Source organism: Chenopodium album, chromosome 6 (genome assembly GCF_948465745.1).
Source record: "Chenopodium album chromosome 6, dcCheAlbu1.1, whole genome shotgun sequence".
NCBI lineage: Eukaryota > Viridiplantae > Streptophyta > Magnoliopsida > Caryophyllales > Amaranthaceae > Chenopodium > Chenopodium album.
This window is the reverse complement of record NC_137839.1, coordinates 6,230,407-6,249,863: the sequence shown is the minus strand read 5'-3', so window position 1 is coordinate 6,249,863 and position 19,457 is coordinate 6,230,407. Positions and strand designations below refer to the sequence as shown.

The following is a 19,457-nucleotide window of genomic DNA, read 5'->3' as shown; positions in this document are numbered from 1 at the left end:
GGTTAAAATTATCCTTAAAAGCTTAGAAAACTTTAACTTTATAAGTTTTTTTGTACTAAACATACAAAAAAAAAAAAAATGACGTTAAAATATAGTTTTTCCTTTTTTTTTTTGTGTGTTTTCCATAACTTTATAAAAAAATTATTAATAAAATTCTTAAATCTGTCCAAGGCGGTCCGGTCTGGGGTTTGGACCGATTCTTTCGGTCCGGTTCAGGTCCGGCCCTAGTTTAATCAGCCCGGTTTTCGGTTCTTAAAATTCTAATTTTCGGTCATCGGTCCAATCCGGGTCGGTCCGGTCCGGTCTTGGACCGATGAACAGCTACAATAGTATGATTATATGAGATGATTTTACTATTTTACCTAGAATAACTTAAATGATTAATTATTCTTTCAACTTGTGTTTAATTTTACATTATAATCCTTTTTTTTAACTACGCATAAGCGTAACCATGAAATTAAACTAGATCATCACCTCTAAATGTAAAGGGGCCTAATTAACTTGATTACTAATCTATAAGCATATGCACAAACTGGCACTTTTGCACCAACACTTAAGTTGGTCAACCAACAATGATATTTAAATACAATTTTAAATAATATACTTGTATTAGAAATTCATATTTGTCTTTCTTGCTAATTTCAAATACTTTAATTCCTAATTGGATGAGAATTAGTGAAATTAGTTTCCAAAAGTTAAATTAGGAATTGAAGCACTACATAATTGGAGAATGGTTACATGATCCTAGGATGATCATCTAAGCCAGCACAGTTCGTTGGACTAAGGACAGATAATAGAATAGAGAAATCTATAACATATAATTTGCCACTATTCACTAAATTTGAATAAGAAATCTACTGGTATATGTAATACGAGGTACAAGTCCCTGCATAAGATAACAAGTATATGAGACTGTAAAAAATGCCCTCAATTCTAGATGATTTTGTGAAGTAATTAAGGGCGGCGCATCATTTACATAATCACCCTACACTAAATCCTTCCTCTATAGACGAGTATTCTGCCAAATCAGAACACTGATATGGCAATGAAGTGGAGGAGGTCATTGGTCGCGATAAGACAGTGCAAGATGCTACAATATGTTTAATGTTTAACTCAGAATGGCACTCAAGAAACCCCTGTAACAAAATACAACATAAAAAAGTAAGTATCAAGGGGCTTACAAAAACAAACTTTATGTTAAATATCGCGCTATCCTCTGATCTTACCAAAAACCAGACGAATTCTTCAGTTCTCTGCAACACAACAATGAGAATGTAATTAGCCAATGTGACCGGGATATTGCAAAATATAATACGAATTATGTACTAAGTTGAATCATCAAATTTAAATGTTACAATTTATTTTCAGATAAATTCAGAATTACCTTGGCTTCCCTAGGAATGCATTGTTAATGTCATCAGAAGTTGGCTTCTTCTCAAATGTGGACAGCATGACATACTTTTCTTTTCCAGGAGCTTCGTCTACCCTCTTGTATACTTCATATGGGAAGGGGTACGACATTCTGTGGAATTAACATGTTCATATGATTTTCTTGCTCCACATAATGCAAAATTATTTGGCAAAGAACATGAACTTGGTTTTCCGATTTAGTTCAAAATTCAAAATGACAAGTTCATGGCAAAAATACCTGAGAGCACCCATGATTGGGTACTGAGTTCCTGCATAGTAGAGAAGCCGAAAGGAGTAGCAATTCTCAAATGACTCGGCATACTCCAATCTCTTATCACGACCCATTGTCTTTGAAGAACAGAATAGTGAAAATTTAAGATTTTGATAAATAATAAGCAAAAAGAAACAGATTTTAAAAAAGAGAGGTCTTTTTAATTACCTGCATGATGCCACTTGAGCCAGGCAAGTCCTGCATCAGAAGAGGGGAATCAATGGTAATTATAGCAAACTCTTAGCTTGAAAAGTATCCTCTCAAGAACATGCAATATGTATATGGCATTAGGAAATTAAACCTTGAGACGCGGATTTATGAGAATAACTGGACGACTCCCTGCAGCATCAGTCATAGCTCTCAAATCCTGCAAAGGAATATCATCAGACAATTATAACAGATCATTTTAGGGACAGGATGATACCATGGGGCATTGAATTTAATATTAGAAATTTATGGAAAATGAAGGTCCTTACATCAATGATACAATTTCCAAAAGCATTCTGAGGAGCCACTAGAATAAACATGTCATCCTGTTCATCAACCTCATTGCCACCTACAAGTTATCCATGTTATAAATCATTGAACTTACAAACATCATATAAGTGGGAGCAAGGAGGGTTACTGAGACGGTTTGTTGCAACTCCAGATAACAGTGAATTATATGTTCATAAAAAACTAATTTTGATGTTGCTAATACCTATGGAACCTATGTTGATGAAAGTCCCTTTGGCCTCATAATCACCCCAGTCCATGAACTCTAAAATCTTTCGAGTGCCTGCCAACTGTAATGGCATTCCTGCCAATGCACCTTCACCCATTGATCCTTGGACACAAACCTAAGTATAGGTGAATGTTAGAAAAAGGATTAGAACAAGAGAGATTATAAAATGAGTGATTGAAAGCAAACCAACCTTCACTCGTTTTCCATCATCAGCAAATGAAAGGGCTATGACTCGAACAAGCTCCATCAGAGTCCCAATTCTATAAACATCCTACAAAATCACATAAATATGATCAATTTTCACAGTTTAAAAAAGATGCTTAGAAAGAAACTTGCTTACCGTGGATGGGTCCAGCTCTGGAATACTGATCTCCACCTGTCAGATTAAAGATAGAATTCAGGAAAAACCATAGTTTAGTAACTTAACCATTATCATCAATTGAAGTTCAAGGGAGAAAATAAGAGGTCATTGGTCAGAATTTCAATATAATTTAGAAAGTGCACACATTGTTTTCTGGTTTTCTTAAAGTTGTAGAATGAAAGGGATTGGACAAAACAACTTTCCTTCAGCCTCCTTTTTCCATCTTTTACAGCTCTCAGTGTAGCTTGCAGCACATCTTCATAGAAATATTCTCTGATTTCTCTGGAATGTGGAATATTATTTAACCTTGTAGGGATTCCTCTCCACTTATCCTGTAAAAGGCTAAACTAAGGGATCAAATGTAACAGATAAGTTCAAACATGGGGTTAATCTATTCCTTGTATTCTTATTACCTAAAAGAGGGGAGAGATGATGAGGGATAAAAGTTTCAGAGCATTTACCTTGTTTGGAGTTGCAAGATTAGAATTGCTGCTCTTAGTTACTGCATTTCCTGCATGAAAATGCTCCATGACTGTTAAATAATTCTCCAGTGTTAAATTGAAACAGCAATCAGCTCACACGACTGATACATGTCACGATGAAGTTGAATCATTAAGGTAGCACTCATAATACATATTTTGTAACCTTATGTTTCACCCTCAAAACTGATAATAACAAGTGAGAAGCTTTTGCTGGGATATAGAAATCACTGCTGTGAAAAAGAGAATCAAGATCTCACCTGTGGTGGCAGCCTTCAGTTTTTCATCCTTTACTTCGCTCAATAAAGAATTTATTTCTCCAAAAACTACTTCTTTTGGGCGATTCCCATCAATCTAAATTTCCCAAACATAACTTAGATAAACTTCAGTACAGAAAGCTCTTAGCTTTGAGCAGAGAAGAAAATTACATGATATCAGTAATTGAGGTACCTTTTTCACTATATTCATATATGTTGTTAAGACTGCCTCCACATTTCTTTTATATATCTCCAGACGAGATATCACCTGGAAAGGGAATTCATAAGTCTGTTGGGTATAGACGTATAGTGAAGGGTGTATTAGATAATATTAACTACAAAGACAAACTTTGGCACACACTAAGTCCATTCTAAAGAGTAAAATCAGTAGATATTCCTTCTCAATGTGCCGAACAGAACAATCAAATCAGTGTGAAATTCGTGCATACTTAACGTTATTTTATTAAGGAGGTGTGGTAGGCATTATAGACATTCCCAATTTAGGATCTCCAAATTTTGTTATATATTACATGATACCTAATTTCACCTCAAAGCACAATGCCAGCAAGGGTACATACTCCAATATGGAAATGGACACTTATAAGTTATATGCTACAAACCTTGTGAGTGCTAGGAGTTTTTTTTTTTTTTTTTTTTTGGACACAATTTACTACAAAAAATTGAGTGATTGCCTTAATCATTCATATAATGAAAAAAAAGGCAAGATTGATTTTTTTTTTTTTTTTTTTTTTTTTGTAAGCTCTCTAACAAAATTTATGTGATATCTCAAATATACCTGTGAGAGTTACACTTCATGAATCAAGAGAGATGAAGATGATTATAAGTTAGAATTCCCCCCTGTGAATCAAATTAGGTATAGTATAATCACAAACCAAACTCCTTAAAACTTAACAGCAATGTATACTTTGTCATGACTAACTACCTTCAATAAGATGATTGAAACTGACAAATTGAGATATTTCATATTAATAAGAGATGAAATGGGTAAAGGTGCATACTTTTTCCTCAGTGTCATCAGGGCGAGTGACAAGTCTTTCTTTAATTTCCTCTGTTTCAGGAGGAAAATTGTTTATGTGATAGATCTTCCCTGTCACAGGATCAAGCCGTCTGCCAACACATCTGTTGATCAGAATTTCATCAGGAACCTGAGTATCAGGAACCAAATCTGTGTAAACTCTCTCTTATATCTTATGTGTTAACAACAATTTGTCATTAGTAATATAAATTACTAATCTGCATGAGACATAATCTAGTGTTCATTTATGAACGCCTATTAAGGGATCATTCTTAAAAAGATGATGATCTTGTTAGGATAGTATGGCGCAAAGCTATACCTCTAGCACAATATAGACATCTGGTCTGATTCCCAAATCTTCAAGACTCTGAGCCTGAGCTGAGGTCCGTGGATACCCGTCCAGAAGCCAACCTTTCTCCTTTGCATCTTGAAGGGAAAGTCGCGTTCTAACCATCTATCAACAAGTGTAATGATTTCTCTTCTCTAAATAACAAGTTATAACTCAGGTAAAAATCCATGACTTAAAAATTGGAATAAAAGCATATACAGCTGTGACAATTTCGTCGGGGACTAGGCGGCCTGTGTTCATATACTCTTTTGCTTTGATCCCAATTTCTGTGGCAGCTGCCACTTCTGCCCTCAGGAGGTCTCCAGTGGATATATGAACCAGTCCAAACTATAAATGAAACAACCATAAAAAAAAATAAAAAAAAATGTATTCTGAAGTTAGGATCATGTAGCATTATAGAATTTATCATGTAGTATTCTGAAGTTGTGGGAAAGGGTGATTGAACAAAGGTTGAGGGCATGCACAAGCATTTCAGATAACCAATTTGGTTTTATGCCTGGGAGATCTACTATGGAGGCAATCCATTTGATAAGACAAATGATGGAGTTTTATAGGGTAAAGAAGAAAGATCTTCATATGGTCTTTATTGATTTAGAGAAGGCATATGACAAGGTGCCAAGAGAGATACTTTGGTGGGCAATGTTGAAGAAAGGTATCCCACGAAGGTATGTAGACCTAGTTAAGGATATGTATCGGGATGTGTCAACAAATGTGAGGACATGCGGAGGGTTGACAAAAGATTTCCCTATTACAATCGGATTGCATCAAGGGTCTGCATTAAGCCCTTTTCTTTTTGCAACGGTTCTAGATGAATTAACTAGACCAATTCAAGATGAGGTTCCATGGTGTATGCTGTTCGCAGATGATATCGTTTTGGTGGATGAGACTAAGGATGGGGTTAATGTCAAGTTGGAGCAATGGAGGCAAAGGTTGGAATCTAGAGGGTTTAAGCTAAGTCGGAGTAAGACTGAATATTTGGTATGTCGTTTTGGCACTCAGAGGGGGACAAGCAATGAAGTGGTGAGTTTGGATGGAAAGGATTTGACCATGAGTGAATGTTTTAAGTACCTAGGGTCGATCATCCAGAAGAATGGTGACATTGATCAAGACGTGACCCACAGGATTAAGTCAGGGTGGCTTAAATGGAGAGCGGCCACGGGAGTGTTATGCGACCGCAGCATTCCCTTAAAGTTGAAGGGAAAATTCTACAGGACTGTCATAAGACCAGTGTTGCTCTATGGTACAGAATGTTGGGCTTCTAAGAAAGAGCATATTAAAAAGATGGAGGTTACGGAAATGCGCATGTTAAGGTGGATGTGTGGAAACACTTTAAGAGATAGAATCAGAAATGAGGTTATTCGCAAGAAAGTAGGTGTGGCGGGCATTGTAGATAAATTAAGGGAAAATCGTCTGCGTTGGTTTGGACATGTAAGACGGAGACCCGAGGGTGCACCGGTGCGAAGAGTGGAAGAGTGGGACCATGGAGGGATTAAACGAGGAAGAGGGAGACCAAAGATGACTTGGTTGGAAGGAGTGAGGAAGGATATGAAGTGCATGGATTTACGTGAGGATGAAGTTTTGGATCGTAAGGGATGGAGGAGAAAGATTTATGTTGATGACTACACGGAATAATCAAATTTGGTTCATGTTAGCCGACCCCACTTTTGGGATTAAGGCTTTGATTGATTGATTGATTGATACATTGATAAATACAATTAAAACAGCATAATTGCCCCAATCTAAATATATACTTGTATGTTAACAATAATAATATAAATATAAATGATTAAAACATACACGCAACTCATTAAAAAAAAAAATAAGTAAAATTGTCCATCAAAGTTGCAAAAATAATAATTTTTTCAGACAGATGCTTTAAGAACGGAGGCAGGAATATGATTCACCTTTTGGACAATCAATTCGCATTGGGTTCCTTTACCAGAAGCTGGTGCTCCCGAAATCATAACCTTAAGAGGCTCATTGATGGCGCAATTAACCTGCAACTTCTGTAAGAGGCATACAAAAAGAGTCAACATGATGAAAAAGCTACTCAAATGTCAGTGAGCAACTAAAAAGCTGCAAATTCTGACCTTTTGGATGCATTTCTTAGGAGGAGGCTCATGTCGGAAACGAAGATTTCGAATAGGAAGAGAGGTTGAAATAGAAGAAACAGAGAAGGAAAGAGAAAGGTGGGAAGGGGAGGAAGAAGTACAAGTATAGAAGAGGGAAGAAGAAGAAGAAGAAGAAGAAGAAGAAGAAGAAGAAGATGGAGTTTGACAAGTAGTAATTCTTGTAGCATCCAAGTGAGAAGCACAGGGTAATGATTTCAGCAACATAGCTAATCAATCACCAACTCAGAATACATTTGGCTATGGTGTTTTACTCAATAAAAAAGAGGGTGGGGACAGAAGAGGAGGATAGCTGGATAGGAGTGGCTAAAATTAACTGAAAACGACCACCAGATAATTTAACTGTTTATACTTTGTTTCATCCTATCCATGATATTTTATTGCTGTTATCAAGCAGCCTTAATAACAGAAAATTAACCCTTAACCAAGAGGCTGTGTGAGTCTGCTTGGCGATAATTACCTCTCACTCTCTCACGTATCGCGTGAATTAAAGCACTAACCCCAACCCCATACCGCTACTTTAATGGAGAGTAAGATTATCACCATCCAACTCTCACATAGGAAAGTTGCAAAAAATATGAAACAGAGGTAGTACTATTTTTGGTCCCACATAATTCGAAAAGAACACATTAATCAATCCATATAATGCAAAGATGCTGCATTTATCCCACAATCATTCACTTCTGAGCATGATTAATTTAAATTCGTTGCAATAATATTTCCCTCACAAGCTAACAGCCAGATAAAATTATTCACAGACTCTCATCTGATGAAGATATGATTCCAACTTCCCAATCAAAGTTGAGTGCAATTAATCATTGTAGGTTGCAATCTTGCAACTTGCAAGTCTAACTTACTTTTTTCAATAGGTAGAAAGTCCTAAAGCAAGTTTGGCTTGCAAGTTACTGCATATGATAAATTAGGAATTAGATACATATCATTCTCTTTTTTTGTTGGACAAATTCAATCTGATTAATTTACAAGCTTTTGACCAGTACTGATTATTTCACATTGCAGAATCGAAAACTAGAATTGTACGCGCTCCACAACTTACAATCTCAAGCAGTAATAGTAAATGCCAAACCTAATTTACTTTGTATTCAGCCAACAACATTCAAATTCAATGCACCAGGAATTCTAGTGCATCTTCTCTGGCATAATAGATCATAAGTTCCTGTGAGTATTAGATACAATTTGTTTTATTTTCAAGCAAATGATAGCTAGAATATTGCTAATTGGTGATGGATCCATTTATAGCTTAGCACTTCAATTGTCCACCATAGTACAGCACAGCACATTATGCACGTCCACACGTCAGAGCACGAGACATGCACGCTTGTGGAAGCACACAATAGCAAGAGTAGGGTAATGGAGACAACAACACATTAATTGACACAGAATTGTCCCAACATGTATATAAACTATAGCTTCATACGTAGACCCAGCATATGAGACAAATACGATCATACAACAGAATTTTAAAACAAAAACAACTCAACTTCCTCATTTCTATTAAATTTCAAGTTCAAATACATGGAAGTGTCCCATGTTATGCTAGACGAAGCAAAATAGACCCTAAATATGCAAGGAAACTATGTAAATTCATGCAGGTATCTCCATGTAATTAAAAAAATCAAACTTAAGGTTATTATTACAAATCTTCCATCAAATTCCCTAGAAATTTAGTAAATCTGAAAAGGGTAATATGACTAGTATCTATTAAAGGAGCAGTTTGAACATCCATCTTTCACCAGGAAAGAGACCCCTACAAAATCTGCAAGAAACCTTGAAATGGCATGACAAATTGCTTCAATCCAGCTTCACTGAGGAGAAAAGGTAGTGAACAAACCAGAATGAGGAGAGGAATCCAACAGTTCCCGTGACTAACATGATGGCCAAAACCATGAAGAGCGAATATCCCAAGTAGAGAGTAGCAGACACAGGTCCACTCAAGCTCTTGAGGTCAAATATGAGGTAGTTGATGGAGTACAGGAAAATGTATATGGCCACTGAACCGGAGGCAAAGAAAGACTTCCACCACCATTTCCAGTCCTCAACACAGAGATGCATGTATGTTAGCACAAGTGAGACTTCAGCACACACAACGACAAGGAGGATCAGAACAATGAAGAGAAACCCAAAAACGTAGTAAACTCTGCCCATCCAAAGGCTAGACATGATGAAGAAAAGCTCAATGAAGAGGGTTCCAAATGGAAGGGTACCAGCACCGAGGACTAACAACCATGAAGGGTATTTCTGAGGTGGAATTTCCCGGGGAATTTGATTAGTTCGCACAGGGTATTCAATGTGAGGGGCCTTTGCGCCAAAGTAACCACCAATTAAGGTGAGAGGAACAGAGATGCAAAACCAGAGCAAGATAAGGATAACATAGAGAGAGAATGGGATTGCTCCTGTGCTATGACTTCCCCACAACAAGAAATTCAAGAAGGTCAATATCAAAAAGGCAATGCCTGGGAAAAAGCAAGCAGCCTTCCAAGAGACAGAAACCCATCCTTTGTGATCCCCACAACCAATAGTCCTCCACAATCGAACAGCCACATACCCAGCAGCAATACCAAGAACCAAGTAGAAAAACACCATACCTGTAAGAAGAGTTCCCCTAGATGCAGGTGACATAAATCCTAGAGCAGCAAACATAATTGTCACAACACCCATCCCAAGAAGTTGAATACCATCACCAACCATAACACAGAGCAATGACGGATAGCTAGGAGCCCGGAAGACATCACCAACCACAAGTTTCCATCCGGACAATTCCTCATTCATCTGAGCTTGAGCCTCCTTATCTAATTCCTCATAACGAGTAAGATCTCGGCGAACAGTCCTCAAAAAGATCACAAGAACAATACCAGCAAGGAAAGTGATCACCATCAAGGAGTTGAGGATAGAAAACCAATGAACCTTGGAACCTTCCATTTTCAAGTAAGCATCCCATCTAGATGGCCACTTAATATCACTTTCCACAAATGAGACCTCATAAGTGAAAGCAATAGGTTGACTTTCCTTAATTGCCATTGACACGGTTGCAGGATCACAATTAATCTTCCCAGGGTACTTATCATACATCTTAGAATCCTTAATCGCATTCATGTCATGCTGAACACTGCAGGGCACAACCTCAAAACCAACAACCATGTAACCAGGCTCTCCAGATCCACCAACACCATTGCCTCCAGGGATCATCTCAGCAGCATCGCCAGTACCCATCACACGAGCCACATTGGTTTCCTCGTACTTACGAACAAGAACAGTAAGCTTCAAATGATTGAATACATAATAAGCATCTTGCACCTTAATCCCAACAGGATAACCCGTCCACCTCAGCAAGAAATTATCTTTCTTGGTGTAACGAATGGCGGGGAGATTATCAAGGATCAAGTTAACCTGATACATCTCATCAATCCTCTTCTTCAAGAGCTTAAACTCATCAGCAGAAAGAGGGCTAGTTTTACACATAAAGATCTCAGTCTCATTTGTGTACATCTTAAACCTATAAGGTGAGTTCTCAATCCTATCACCCATAAGAAGCTCACCAAGATTCTCAGCACTATCTTTAACACCCTCTTGGGGTTTACAAAAGGGTAAGCTGTAGTAACTAAACGGCATTTCAGTATCAATTGAGGTCAGAGAGTTCACCTTCACTGAAAGTGTATCCCCAACTCCATACTTGTGAGGGTAACTTCCAGGGAGATAAAACCCATTTCCAGATTCAAATATCAAGCAAATCACAACTACCCAGATCATTGATTTACCTAAAGACCCCATATTTCGTCGGATCTGGCAGACCCAGATCAGAAATTGGAACTAATTAATCAAAATTGATAAGGGTTTTCGTAAGCAGCGAGATTAGGGGTTCGAGATCTAATGATGTAAACCCTAAAATGAAATCCTAGGTCACGATCAGATCAATAGAGTCTAAGCAAAGAAAAGAAAGCAATAGAGATTTGGAGAAGAAAGAAATGCAGGAGAAAATAACAGATCTAACTGACCTTTAGAGAGACTGAAATTTGACAGCAATGCACCGACGAGGGAATGGAGGAAGAAATGTTAAGAGAAACATGCGAATTTTCTGAATACAATTCGCAGAGATGAGATGAGAGAGAGATAGAGAAAGAGAGAGAGCGAGGGAGAGTGAGTCGGGGCGCAGTTTATAACGTAAGTCTTTGCATCTTTGATCCACCGACGTGTTTCACATTCTAGGACTTGTTTCGACTTGGACAATTACTTAAATGTCCTCATTTTCTTTAGTAGATCCAAGGGCATCTTGGGGAAAATTGATTCTTCATTCACCAATCTTCATTTTCTACTGGTTATTATATCGAGTATATACATCGAGTATATACATTTGGATGCACCGTGCACCTAACTAACCTAATAGCAAGATTAGTGCAGTCTCATCTTAAGACTTTAATCCATTGTCACAACAGTTATTTAGATTAAATTTAATTATTTTTCTAATTTATAATTATGTTAAGACTCCTTAAGACTTGATAAAATTAATCTCTTCAATTGCTCAAACTCATTTTTTACTTATAAATTAAATTATTAAAGTTTTTTTAAAATAAAAATAAAAATTTGAGTGTGAAATTGAGTCTAAAATTGAGTCTTGAAATTTCAAGACTCCACTTTAGATTTTATAAAGACAAACTTCATAAATGCTTAATATTAATAAAGTCTTGTCTTAAGACCGCAAAATTAGAAAATGATAATGTCATCTAGAATCTTAAGACCTATGGCTAATCTTGCTCTGAGGTTGGTTTTTGTTCTTTATTTGGTTATTATATGAAAAACAATCATAAAAATGATAACAAAATACTCAAGAATATACAATGCACCCGGGTGTGTATAACAATATCTCATGTAATTATCCTGTTCTAATCAATGAGCTTGAGAATAGTTTTGAGAAAAATGGTCCATTTTTTTTTTGTCCACATTTTCTATAAAAACAAAATATATACATACAACTATACAAGTATAGAAGGGCTAATAGTTCATAGCTTTTTACAATTTTTTTTATCTTTTTTTTTTTACAATTTGATGACATTGACCTTAAAAAGATAGTCCACCTTTTATTATTGTATTAAGAAAGTTGATAACCACCGTTTGAGTTGGGTCTTATGCATGGTTTACAACTTTAAATACATACTATAATGTTTTCCAAAAAAAAAAAAAAAAAATAAAATTGAAGTAAAAGTAATTAACACAATGGTAGTTTGATTACAAATTTAAAGGGATTTTGGGTTAGGACGATTTTTATAAGGCAAAAGCTACTGAACGCTCCGGGGGTGTTGGATAAACTAGCTAAAAGTAAAAGATTAAATTAAAATTAACATTAATTATATTGGTCGACGCGTGATTTTGTCATGCTTTCCTAAATTAATACCATTTTAAGTAATATTTTAAATGTTTATCCAACGTCCCGGGGGCGTTCGTTAGTAAGATCCTTTTTATAATACATATTATAATATTTTATTCAAAATAAAAAAAAAAAAATCTTAATTTGATTCAATTTTTAATACCTTCGGATGCGAGGCTAATGCATGATTTATTGTAACAAAAGTTTAAAAAAGAAATGATGATTCAAAATTATAAGTAGTGTGAATTTTAGGAGACATTTTCAAATTAATTATATAATGACAATAATTATAAACTAGAAGAAAAAAACATCGACCACTCTAAACTCTCTCTTTTGTCAAACTCATTGTAAACCTAACTCCATTGAAATTTGAAAGTGTCAAAATAATGCACTTTGTAGATCTTTACGATAATATAGCCAATTAAGCTACTTGTACAGTTGTACTAGTTGCATAGCTGTATAATTACAAGAACGAGTACAGTTATTTGGGATGTTTGCTCAATAATGTTACTAAATTAAGTGCAGATCACGACTTCACAAATACTACTACATAACTTTAGTCAACTACAAATGATAATAATGAACGGAGTATTATGTATTTATGTGTATAATACATTATTATATACAAGAAAATAAAAGGCAATAATACTTTAGGCTGATTGTTTAATACAAGAAAATAAAAACGGAAAAGAAATACTTTGAGTGCATTATAATTAAGAAGGTAATGATAGCAATAAAGTGTTAGTTCATTTGATATTTTTTTTTTAACCTCAAATCCAAAAGATGTGGACTAGGGATTAATAATAAAGTTGTTACAATTACCTAATATATATCAACTCTGTCCGTCATATATTACTGAGTATGTACAAGTTCTATGCATTATTTGTAAGATATAAAAAAATCAATAAAAAAACAAAAAATAATTATAAATATCAAATTATGGGTTAGAAGTAATAAAATATCATTCGTGTGGGTGTGGCTCTACTTGTTTATACAGCTTCGAGGAATGAGATGCTTTGTATTCTATTCGTGCGCGACTATCGTGGGGACTCACTACTTCAATTTGACAATTACCTAATCACGTCACTACAAATTTTTTTTATTTTTATTTTTATTTTTTTTTACAAAGAGGACATACAGTACAAATCTATTTGACAAAGAGGACAATTACCTAACCACGTCACTACTCATTTGAAACCACTATTTTTTTAGCCTTATCAAAGTCATTAGTATCCTCTTATTGTTATTTATTTGTTTATATCTAAGTAAATATAATATAAAATTTTCTATGATTGATATTTATGTCATATTAAAAACAATTACGGGGTAATTCTTTAATATTTAACACTAAATAAGATTATACGGTAATTATAACATGACAATATACATAAAAAATATAAATACACATATTAAATTATATTAGTATAATATAGAGCACCGTAATTGCAAGGATTAAGCAAAGGAAAGCGGTTACCAAACTTTGAAAAACTCCTTGACTCAATAAGAGAGAGAGAGAAAAAAAAAAAAAAAAAAAATCCTCTGTCCCACTTTTCGTGTCTCATTTGTGTTCCACTCATTTTGATTGTTATCATAATAAGGGATGCATATTAAGCATGTATCATTTGTGTTATAATCCTATTTAGTATTTACATATAAAGAATACAATATTATGATTTCTTGTTTCACCGTTACCATCTTAATAATAATTGAAGCTACATTTCTAAATTGAAGTAAGTTTGTCAATGAGCTTGTTAAAAGTACAAAGTACATATCTTTATTTTAAAACCATCTATTTAAATAGTGTATGTAATTTAAAAAGTTATTACTCTTATCCTTAAATAAACTTCTTAGGATAATTATTAATGAATTTTACTCACATGTGTATGACAAAGATCGTTTATTATTTACAAAACACGAATCAATAAAAAATGAATGACTCAACCAATCAAGAAATTATTATAACCAAATAAAGACCGATGTAAGCTCCACTAGATTATACTTCGTATTATTCTTGCCATAGCATAAGCTAAATAGTCAAACTTCTCACCATAATTAGTCCCTAACACCCAAGAAAAGTTAGAAGGCAAATTAGAAAAAATCACACAAAGTAATGAATGGTATGTTTTGAAATTCTTACACCCTTTATTCAATCAAGTGAAATGAGACGCACAATTGCACAAAACCTTATCCCATAAAAAAAAAAGAAAACTGAAATAAAAAATGTCTGAAATATTACTGTATCTAAAGAAAAGCACAAAAAAGAAAAAAAGAAAAGAAAAAGGGACCGGCTTGTTCCTAGATTGTGCTCAGCTCATTTCGTTGCAGTTTCATTGTCAATTTAAATAAATAATTTAGATTAGTTTAGTTTCTCTCTCCTAAAAATCAGCTCTCATAGAAAAGAAAATGGGTTCAGGCAGCAGTAATCTGGGTTCTCCTCCGGCAGCTGCAACTGGTAGACGCAGCAAAGTCAACCGTACCAAACAAAGGCTTGCTTCTCTCTTTTGCGGCGCTTCTTCTCCTTCTCCTCAGGTTTTTTTTTTTAATTTTTACTTTTACCCCCTTTTGTTTGAGTTTCAATTGTTTTGTTTTTAAGTTTTAGCAAGATCGTTGCTTTTTTTGCTCTATGTTGGTGGGTTTGATTATTTAGATTATTCCAAAGATGGTAACTTTATAGTTTAAGAATCCCTTAATTTGTAATCTTAAGTTTTTTATTTGATGGGATTTTATACCATTACCATCCATTTCTTGGAGTGTTTTGTGGGTCGAGAATTTTTTATGAGGTTTTCGTACAAATTTAAGCTGGTTTTATCATTTTGATTGGATGTTGAATTGGGTAATCCAGTATAAAAGTCATACTTGTAGGAAAGATTGAAAATTGATAGGATGTTGTGATTAGAAGATATGGATGATTGTGCTATTTCTAGCTTTATTAATACTAGGATAACATGTTTATAGCTCAAAATGGTGTGTAGTGTAAAACTGTAAATATAATATTGTGATTATCTATTGAAGATGTTGAATGTGTTCTTTATTGCATCTTGCTTTATTTGGTCATTTTATGATGTTTTTTTCAAGTTTCCTTGAATTAACTGAGGTATTTGAAATTTCTCCCTAAAGGTCATGAAGCCTTTTTTGGGATAAATGTTTATCTGCTGCATGCCTTGAAGCTTATTTCTTTGAGTTCAGTTGTTTGGCCTCGTTATTCTTTCACTGCTGTAGTGCTGGCCGATGCACAGAAAAAGGTACGGCTATGTCCTGGCTTACTACATGACAACCGATTTTAATTTAGGAGTTTAGTTCTATCTTCTCACAATTTTTTACCTTGTGAGCTTTCTGGGGCGATGGTATTATTCTTAGTCATAGGCCGTTATGATCTTGATCTTTTTGACATCTTTTTGCATATATTTCTTTTGATTCTATACTTCATGCTCTAGACTAAGATGTGTGTTATATATCACGGTGGAGATGATAACTCAACCTTTTTGCTGCATTGTTTAGTGGGAAGATTGTGCTGCCGGATCTGTATTAACTTCTAGGGATTACAGTCAACAGAAAGCTAACAAGTCCTCAATCCCCACAAATGATTCCATTCCAACTTCTAGTGCGGGAACCGGGTTTAGCAGCAATTCCAGTCCTAGATCTGGACTAATAGCCTCATCAGAGAGCAGTACTCTAAGTAGTGAGTGCACCTTGATTCATGATGATTCAAATGTAGAATCATCTAATAAGCGGAAGTGCTTTTCAGAAGGTGATGAAGTTGTTCCTTGTGATGTAAATGCTGAAAGCAAATGTCATCAACAGCGATTGGCTGATTCTGTAAAGTCCTCTTCTGCAGGACACCTACAACACATAAGTATTAGTCCCAACAGGCATGCAACCAATGAGATTGATGAATTTATCAACGATGCACCTCAGACTAGTTATGAGGTCTTGTCTCCTAGTTTGCAGCACGTGGAGCTTGAACAGCCCACCATTTTTGAGGATGTTAGTGAGGTTATTGGAAGCCAAAGTACTGAATCTGGTCCATTTCCAGTTATTTCTGACCCTGGCATAGCTTCTCATGCTCGTGGAGATGAAGTCATTCAAGAGGTGATACCCTCAGGATTAGAGCTTTTTGTGTCAGATAGGGCTGAAGTTCAACCAGAAGGAAACGTACTTCATGTTGATGTGGTGAGTATCTCCTCATCTAATCATTTTCCCAACATCAACAATGAAATAAGCACCCGTGAAGCAAGAAGACACAGCAGGAGGATGTTTAGGGATGCCTTTACAAGTCGCAGTTCAAGAAGAAATGCTGATTTTCCAGCCATACTTTTTACAACTGAGGATTCTGATCTAGCAGGATCTCATCGCAGATGGCTTCTTGATATTGGTGATGACTTTTTTGATGACGGTGTTGGTGCTGAGCCTTGGCGCTTTGGTCGGAGAAGTCGCTTTACAAATGATCGTAGACGGAACTCAAGATCTGAGGTGAGCATCTGTATCCCCTCTTGCTCATGAAAGACATGCTTGTATTGGATTTGCGACTTCTGAATTCTGTACAATGATATTTAACTATCAAACCTCCAAAAAAGGGAGATTTTTCGGGTTTATTACTTAATGTTTATTATGAAAGACATTTTCTGTAAGGATATATTTATGCTATCATACACCCCCCCCCCCCCCACCCCGATTTTTTTTTTGTTTATTTCGTATTTTTTGTGTTCAGTACATGCTTAAGTGTGATTGGGATTCCCACTGTTAGTTATTTCAACAATTGTTTTCAACCTCCTTGCAGTTCTGGGACAGATTGCGAGGTACTGCTACAGAGAGTAGTCATCGTACATTTTGTCCGCTTGATTTGCATTCTGATGGTTCATGCACATGTGAGTTGGATGAAGAGGCTAATGCACTCTCAAGTATATCTAGAATTATCCTGCTTGCTGAGGCTTTATTTGAGGTATATTTGTTTATAATGTTTTTCTTTTTGTTGCGACTGAAATATGTCTATATATTCCTTATTGGTTGACATTTCATGTTGTCAACATCTAAAACTACTGATATTTTCTACTGTTTTACTCGTTGGGAGAGGTCAGGAGTATATTCTTACTGCAGATATCTTATATCTTCGTTAGTAAGATTTTGAATAAAATTGTTTTCTGCTTACATGATGATGCTGATATGGTCATTTACTTGTTTGAGCTGCCTAATGTTAAAGTACAAAGTATGTTTTTCTGCAACAATTTGTGCTGTCCCATTGTCTTTATCACTTTATGCTCTGTCTGATCATCATTAATTAAATTGAGCTGCCTTTTGTTAAATTTTGTTCTGCACCAAACTGTCCCACTGTTTTCTCAGATTATGCTATGCGTCTCACACTCATTGTGTCGATACTAATGAATGTAAGGCTACCTTGCATCTTTGTTTTTACCTTAGAGTAATTGGAAGTCTTTCTGTTGTAAGAGTTGAGATCTGTTTGTTAAAATCGATGCTTGACTAATTCATAGCTGATATATGATTTTTCATTGAGGCAGATTTCTAATTTTGGCAGAGTAAAATGAGCTATGAAAGCAATTTGTTTGTGAACGTCATTGGAGATTGTTGACTTAGCATGCTATTTATGAGAAAGATCTTTGAACCTATAGTTATCAGAAAATATATATTTAAAGAGTCTAAAAAAATGGCGATATGATATTAGTTTAGCATACTGGTACTTTTTTTATTAAATAATTATATTTTGAGAGAATAAGTGATTGATTGAAATCTCGTAAAGCCTTGGGGCCTTATGAAAGAGAGTAAATAGTTTTATTCATATCAAAACTGGTAATATTGCCTTAGTTTCCATTGCAGTATGAGCATTGCAAAATATCAAAGAAATCTAGAGTACCACACTATCAGTTGCCGAACTTTTTCTTCACCTGTTTGATATTTTGACTTTGTTCCCCTGGTTCTGTTCTGGTTCTTTACATGATTTCCAAAAAATGACAAGAGTGGTGGCATACTGTTGGAGCTGAACAAATTGCAAATTTTCTGTCTGTTCTAATATAACTTATGTGCTGCAGTGTGAACGTGTGAAGCTTTATGTACTCTTTATGACTGACAATCTGACATACTTTTAATATAATTGTGTAAAATTACAAGGTTTTGGATGAAATTCACCGCCAGCCAGAGTCATTTTCCCTGTCTATGCTTTCAGTCCCTGCTCCTGAATCGGTTGTGGACTCACTTTCGATTAAAACGTATGAAAAACCTATTACAGCTGATCACGGAGATGATGTAGATCAGTAAGTTGCAGTCTCTTCATATATTCTTTTTGATCGGCTTTCTTGTTTTTTGACTAGAGAGGGATGATGAACGATCTTTTCTTAAACTTCTGATATGTTTAGGTGCTATATCTGTTTGGTGGAGTATGAGAAAGGTGATAAAATACGAGTTCTTCCCTGTCACCATGCATATCACATGTCGTGTGTTGATAAATGGCTGAAAGAGATTCATGGGTATTTCCTTGCTTCCATATTTTCGTAGTGGAACGTCACTAATTCTCTAATATATTCACAAATCTCTCTTCTTCCCCCATCCAGTTTCAACTCATTATACTGTATTTCTTGTCCATTTGACTTAATGTTTAACTTGCCCCATTGTAGGGTATGTCCACTCTGTCGTGGAGATGTTCGAGGAGGGGCTACAGAGGTTGCTGCATCCAGCTCAAATGAAGATCTCTCATAAATTCTTGTATAAAGAACTGCTTAATTACTTGAAGCTATTATAGACAAAATCTTTCATACCAAATTTTGGTTATACCTAAATCAAATGTTAGTCTGACTATATACCATCGACGATTTTATCACTCACATTTTCATGTAAATATAAGCAAATGTACACAATTTAATTTTCTGTTTTTATCAATAATGTTGGTTGTTTAAAAGTGAAGTCCGATGTAAACAAATATCTTCCTTTGCAGTCATGTAATGTGTACATCAAAAGCCATAATGGTTCTGCTGTTTAATTTCACTTTGATTCGTTATTGTATATGTGCTTCCTTCAATCCTTATCTATTTTTGTTCATCATTTTGTGAATTTTGTCC

At 35.3% G+C, this 19,457-nt stretch overlaps 2 protein-coding genes and 1 pseudogene across 3 annotated transcripts; 1 reads left to right on the top strand and 2 right to left on the bottom strand.

Annotated features, from left to right (window-relative positions):
• Positions 1-816: 816 nt before the first annotated feature.
• On the bottom strand, positions 817-7,266 carry LOC145635745 (adenylate kinase 5, chloroplastic-like). Its single transcript, XM_081687088.1, has 19 exons — positions 6,978-7,266; positions 6,792-6,893; positions 5,086-5,214; positions 4,858-4,992; positions 4,522-4,668; positions 3,696-3,770; positions 3,506-3,599; positions 3,228-3,277; positions 2,972-3,098; positions 2,746-2,783; positions 2,596-2,676; positions 2,382-2,520; positions 2,158-2,237; positions 1,983-2,048; positions 1,850-1,879; positions 1,649-1,758; positions 1,385-1,522; positions 1,227-1,253; positions 817-1,136 (listed from the first exon to the last, which is right to left on the bottom strand). The coding sequence occupies exons 1-19, from the start codon at positions 7,221-7,223 to the stop codon at positions 1,109-1,111; spliced, it is 1,842 nt and encodes a 613-aa protein (XP_081543214.1). The 5' UTR covers positions 7,224-7,266; the 3' UTR covers positions 817-1,108.
• Positions 7,267-8,492: 1,226 nt separating this feature from the next.
• LOC145635744 (transmembrane 9 superfamily member 11 pseudogene) lies at positions 8,493-11,179 on the bottom strand (annotated as a pseudogene).
• A 3,404-nt stretch (positions 11,180-14,583) lies between these two features.
• LOC145635743 (uncharacterized) lies at positions 14,584-19,417 on the top strand. 2 transcript variants are annotated; one of them, XM_081687087.1, is made up of 7 exons: positions 14,584-14,922; positions 15,892-16,141; positions 16,229-16,863; positions 17,171-17,332; positions 18,514-18,656; positions 18,759-18,869; positions 19,017-19,417. In XM_081687087.1, the coding sequence occupies exons 1-7, from the start codon at positions 14,797-14,799 to the stop codon at positions 19,096-19,098; spliced, it is 1,509 nt and encodes a 502-aa protein (XP_081543213.1). In that variant the 5' UTR covers positions 14,584-14,796; the 3' UTR covers positions 19,099-19,417. The 2 variants fall into 2 exon arrangements, with proteins under 2 accessions (XP_081543213.1, XP_081543212.1); XM_081687086.1 differs by having other exon boundaries at positions 15,892-16,863.
• Positions 19,418-19,457: the final 40 nt, after the last annotated feature.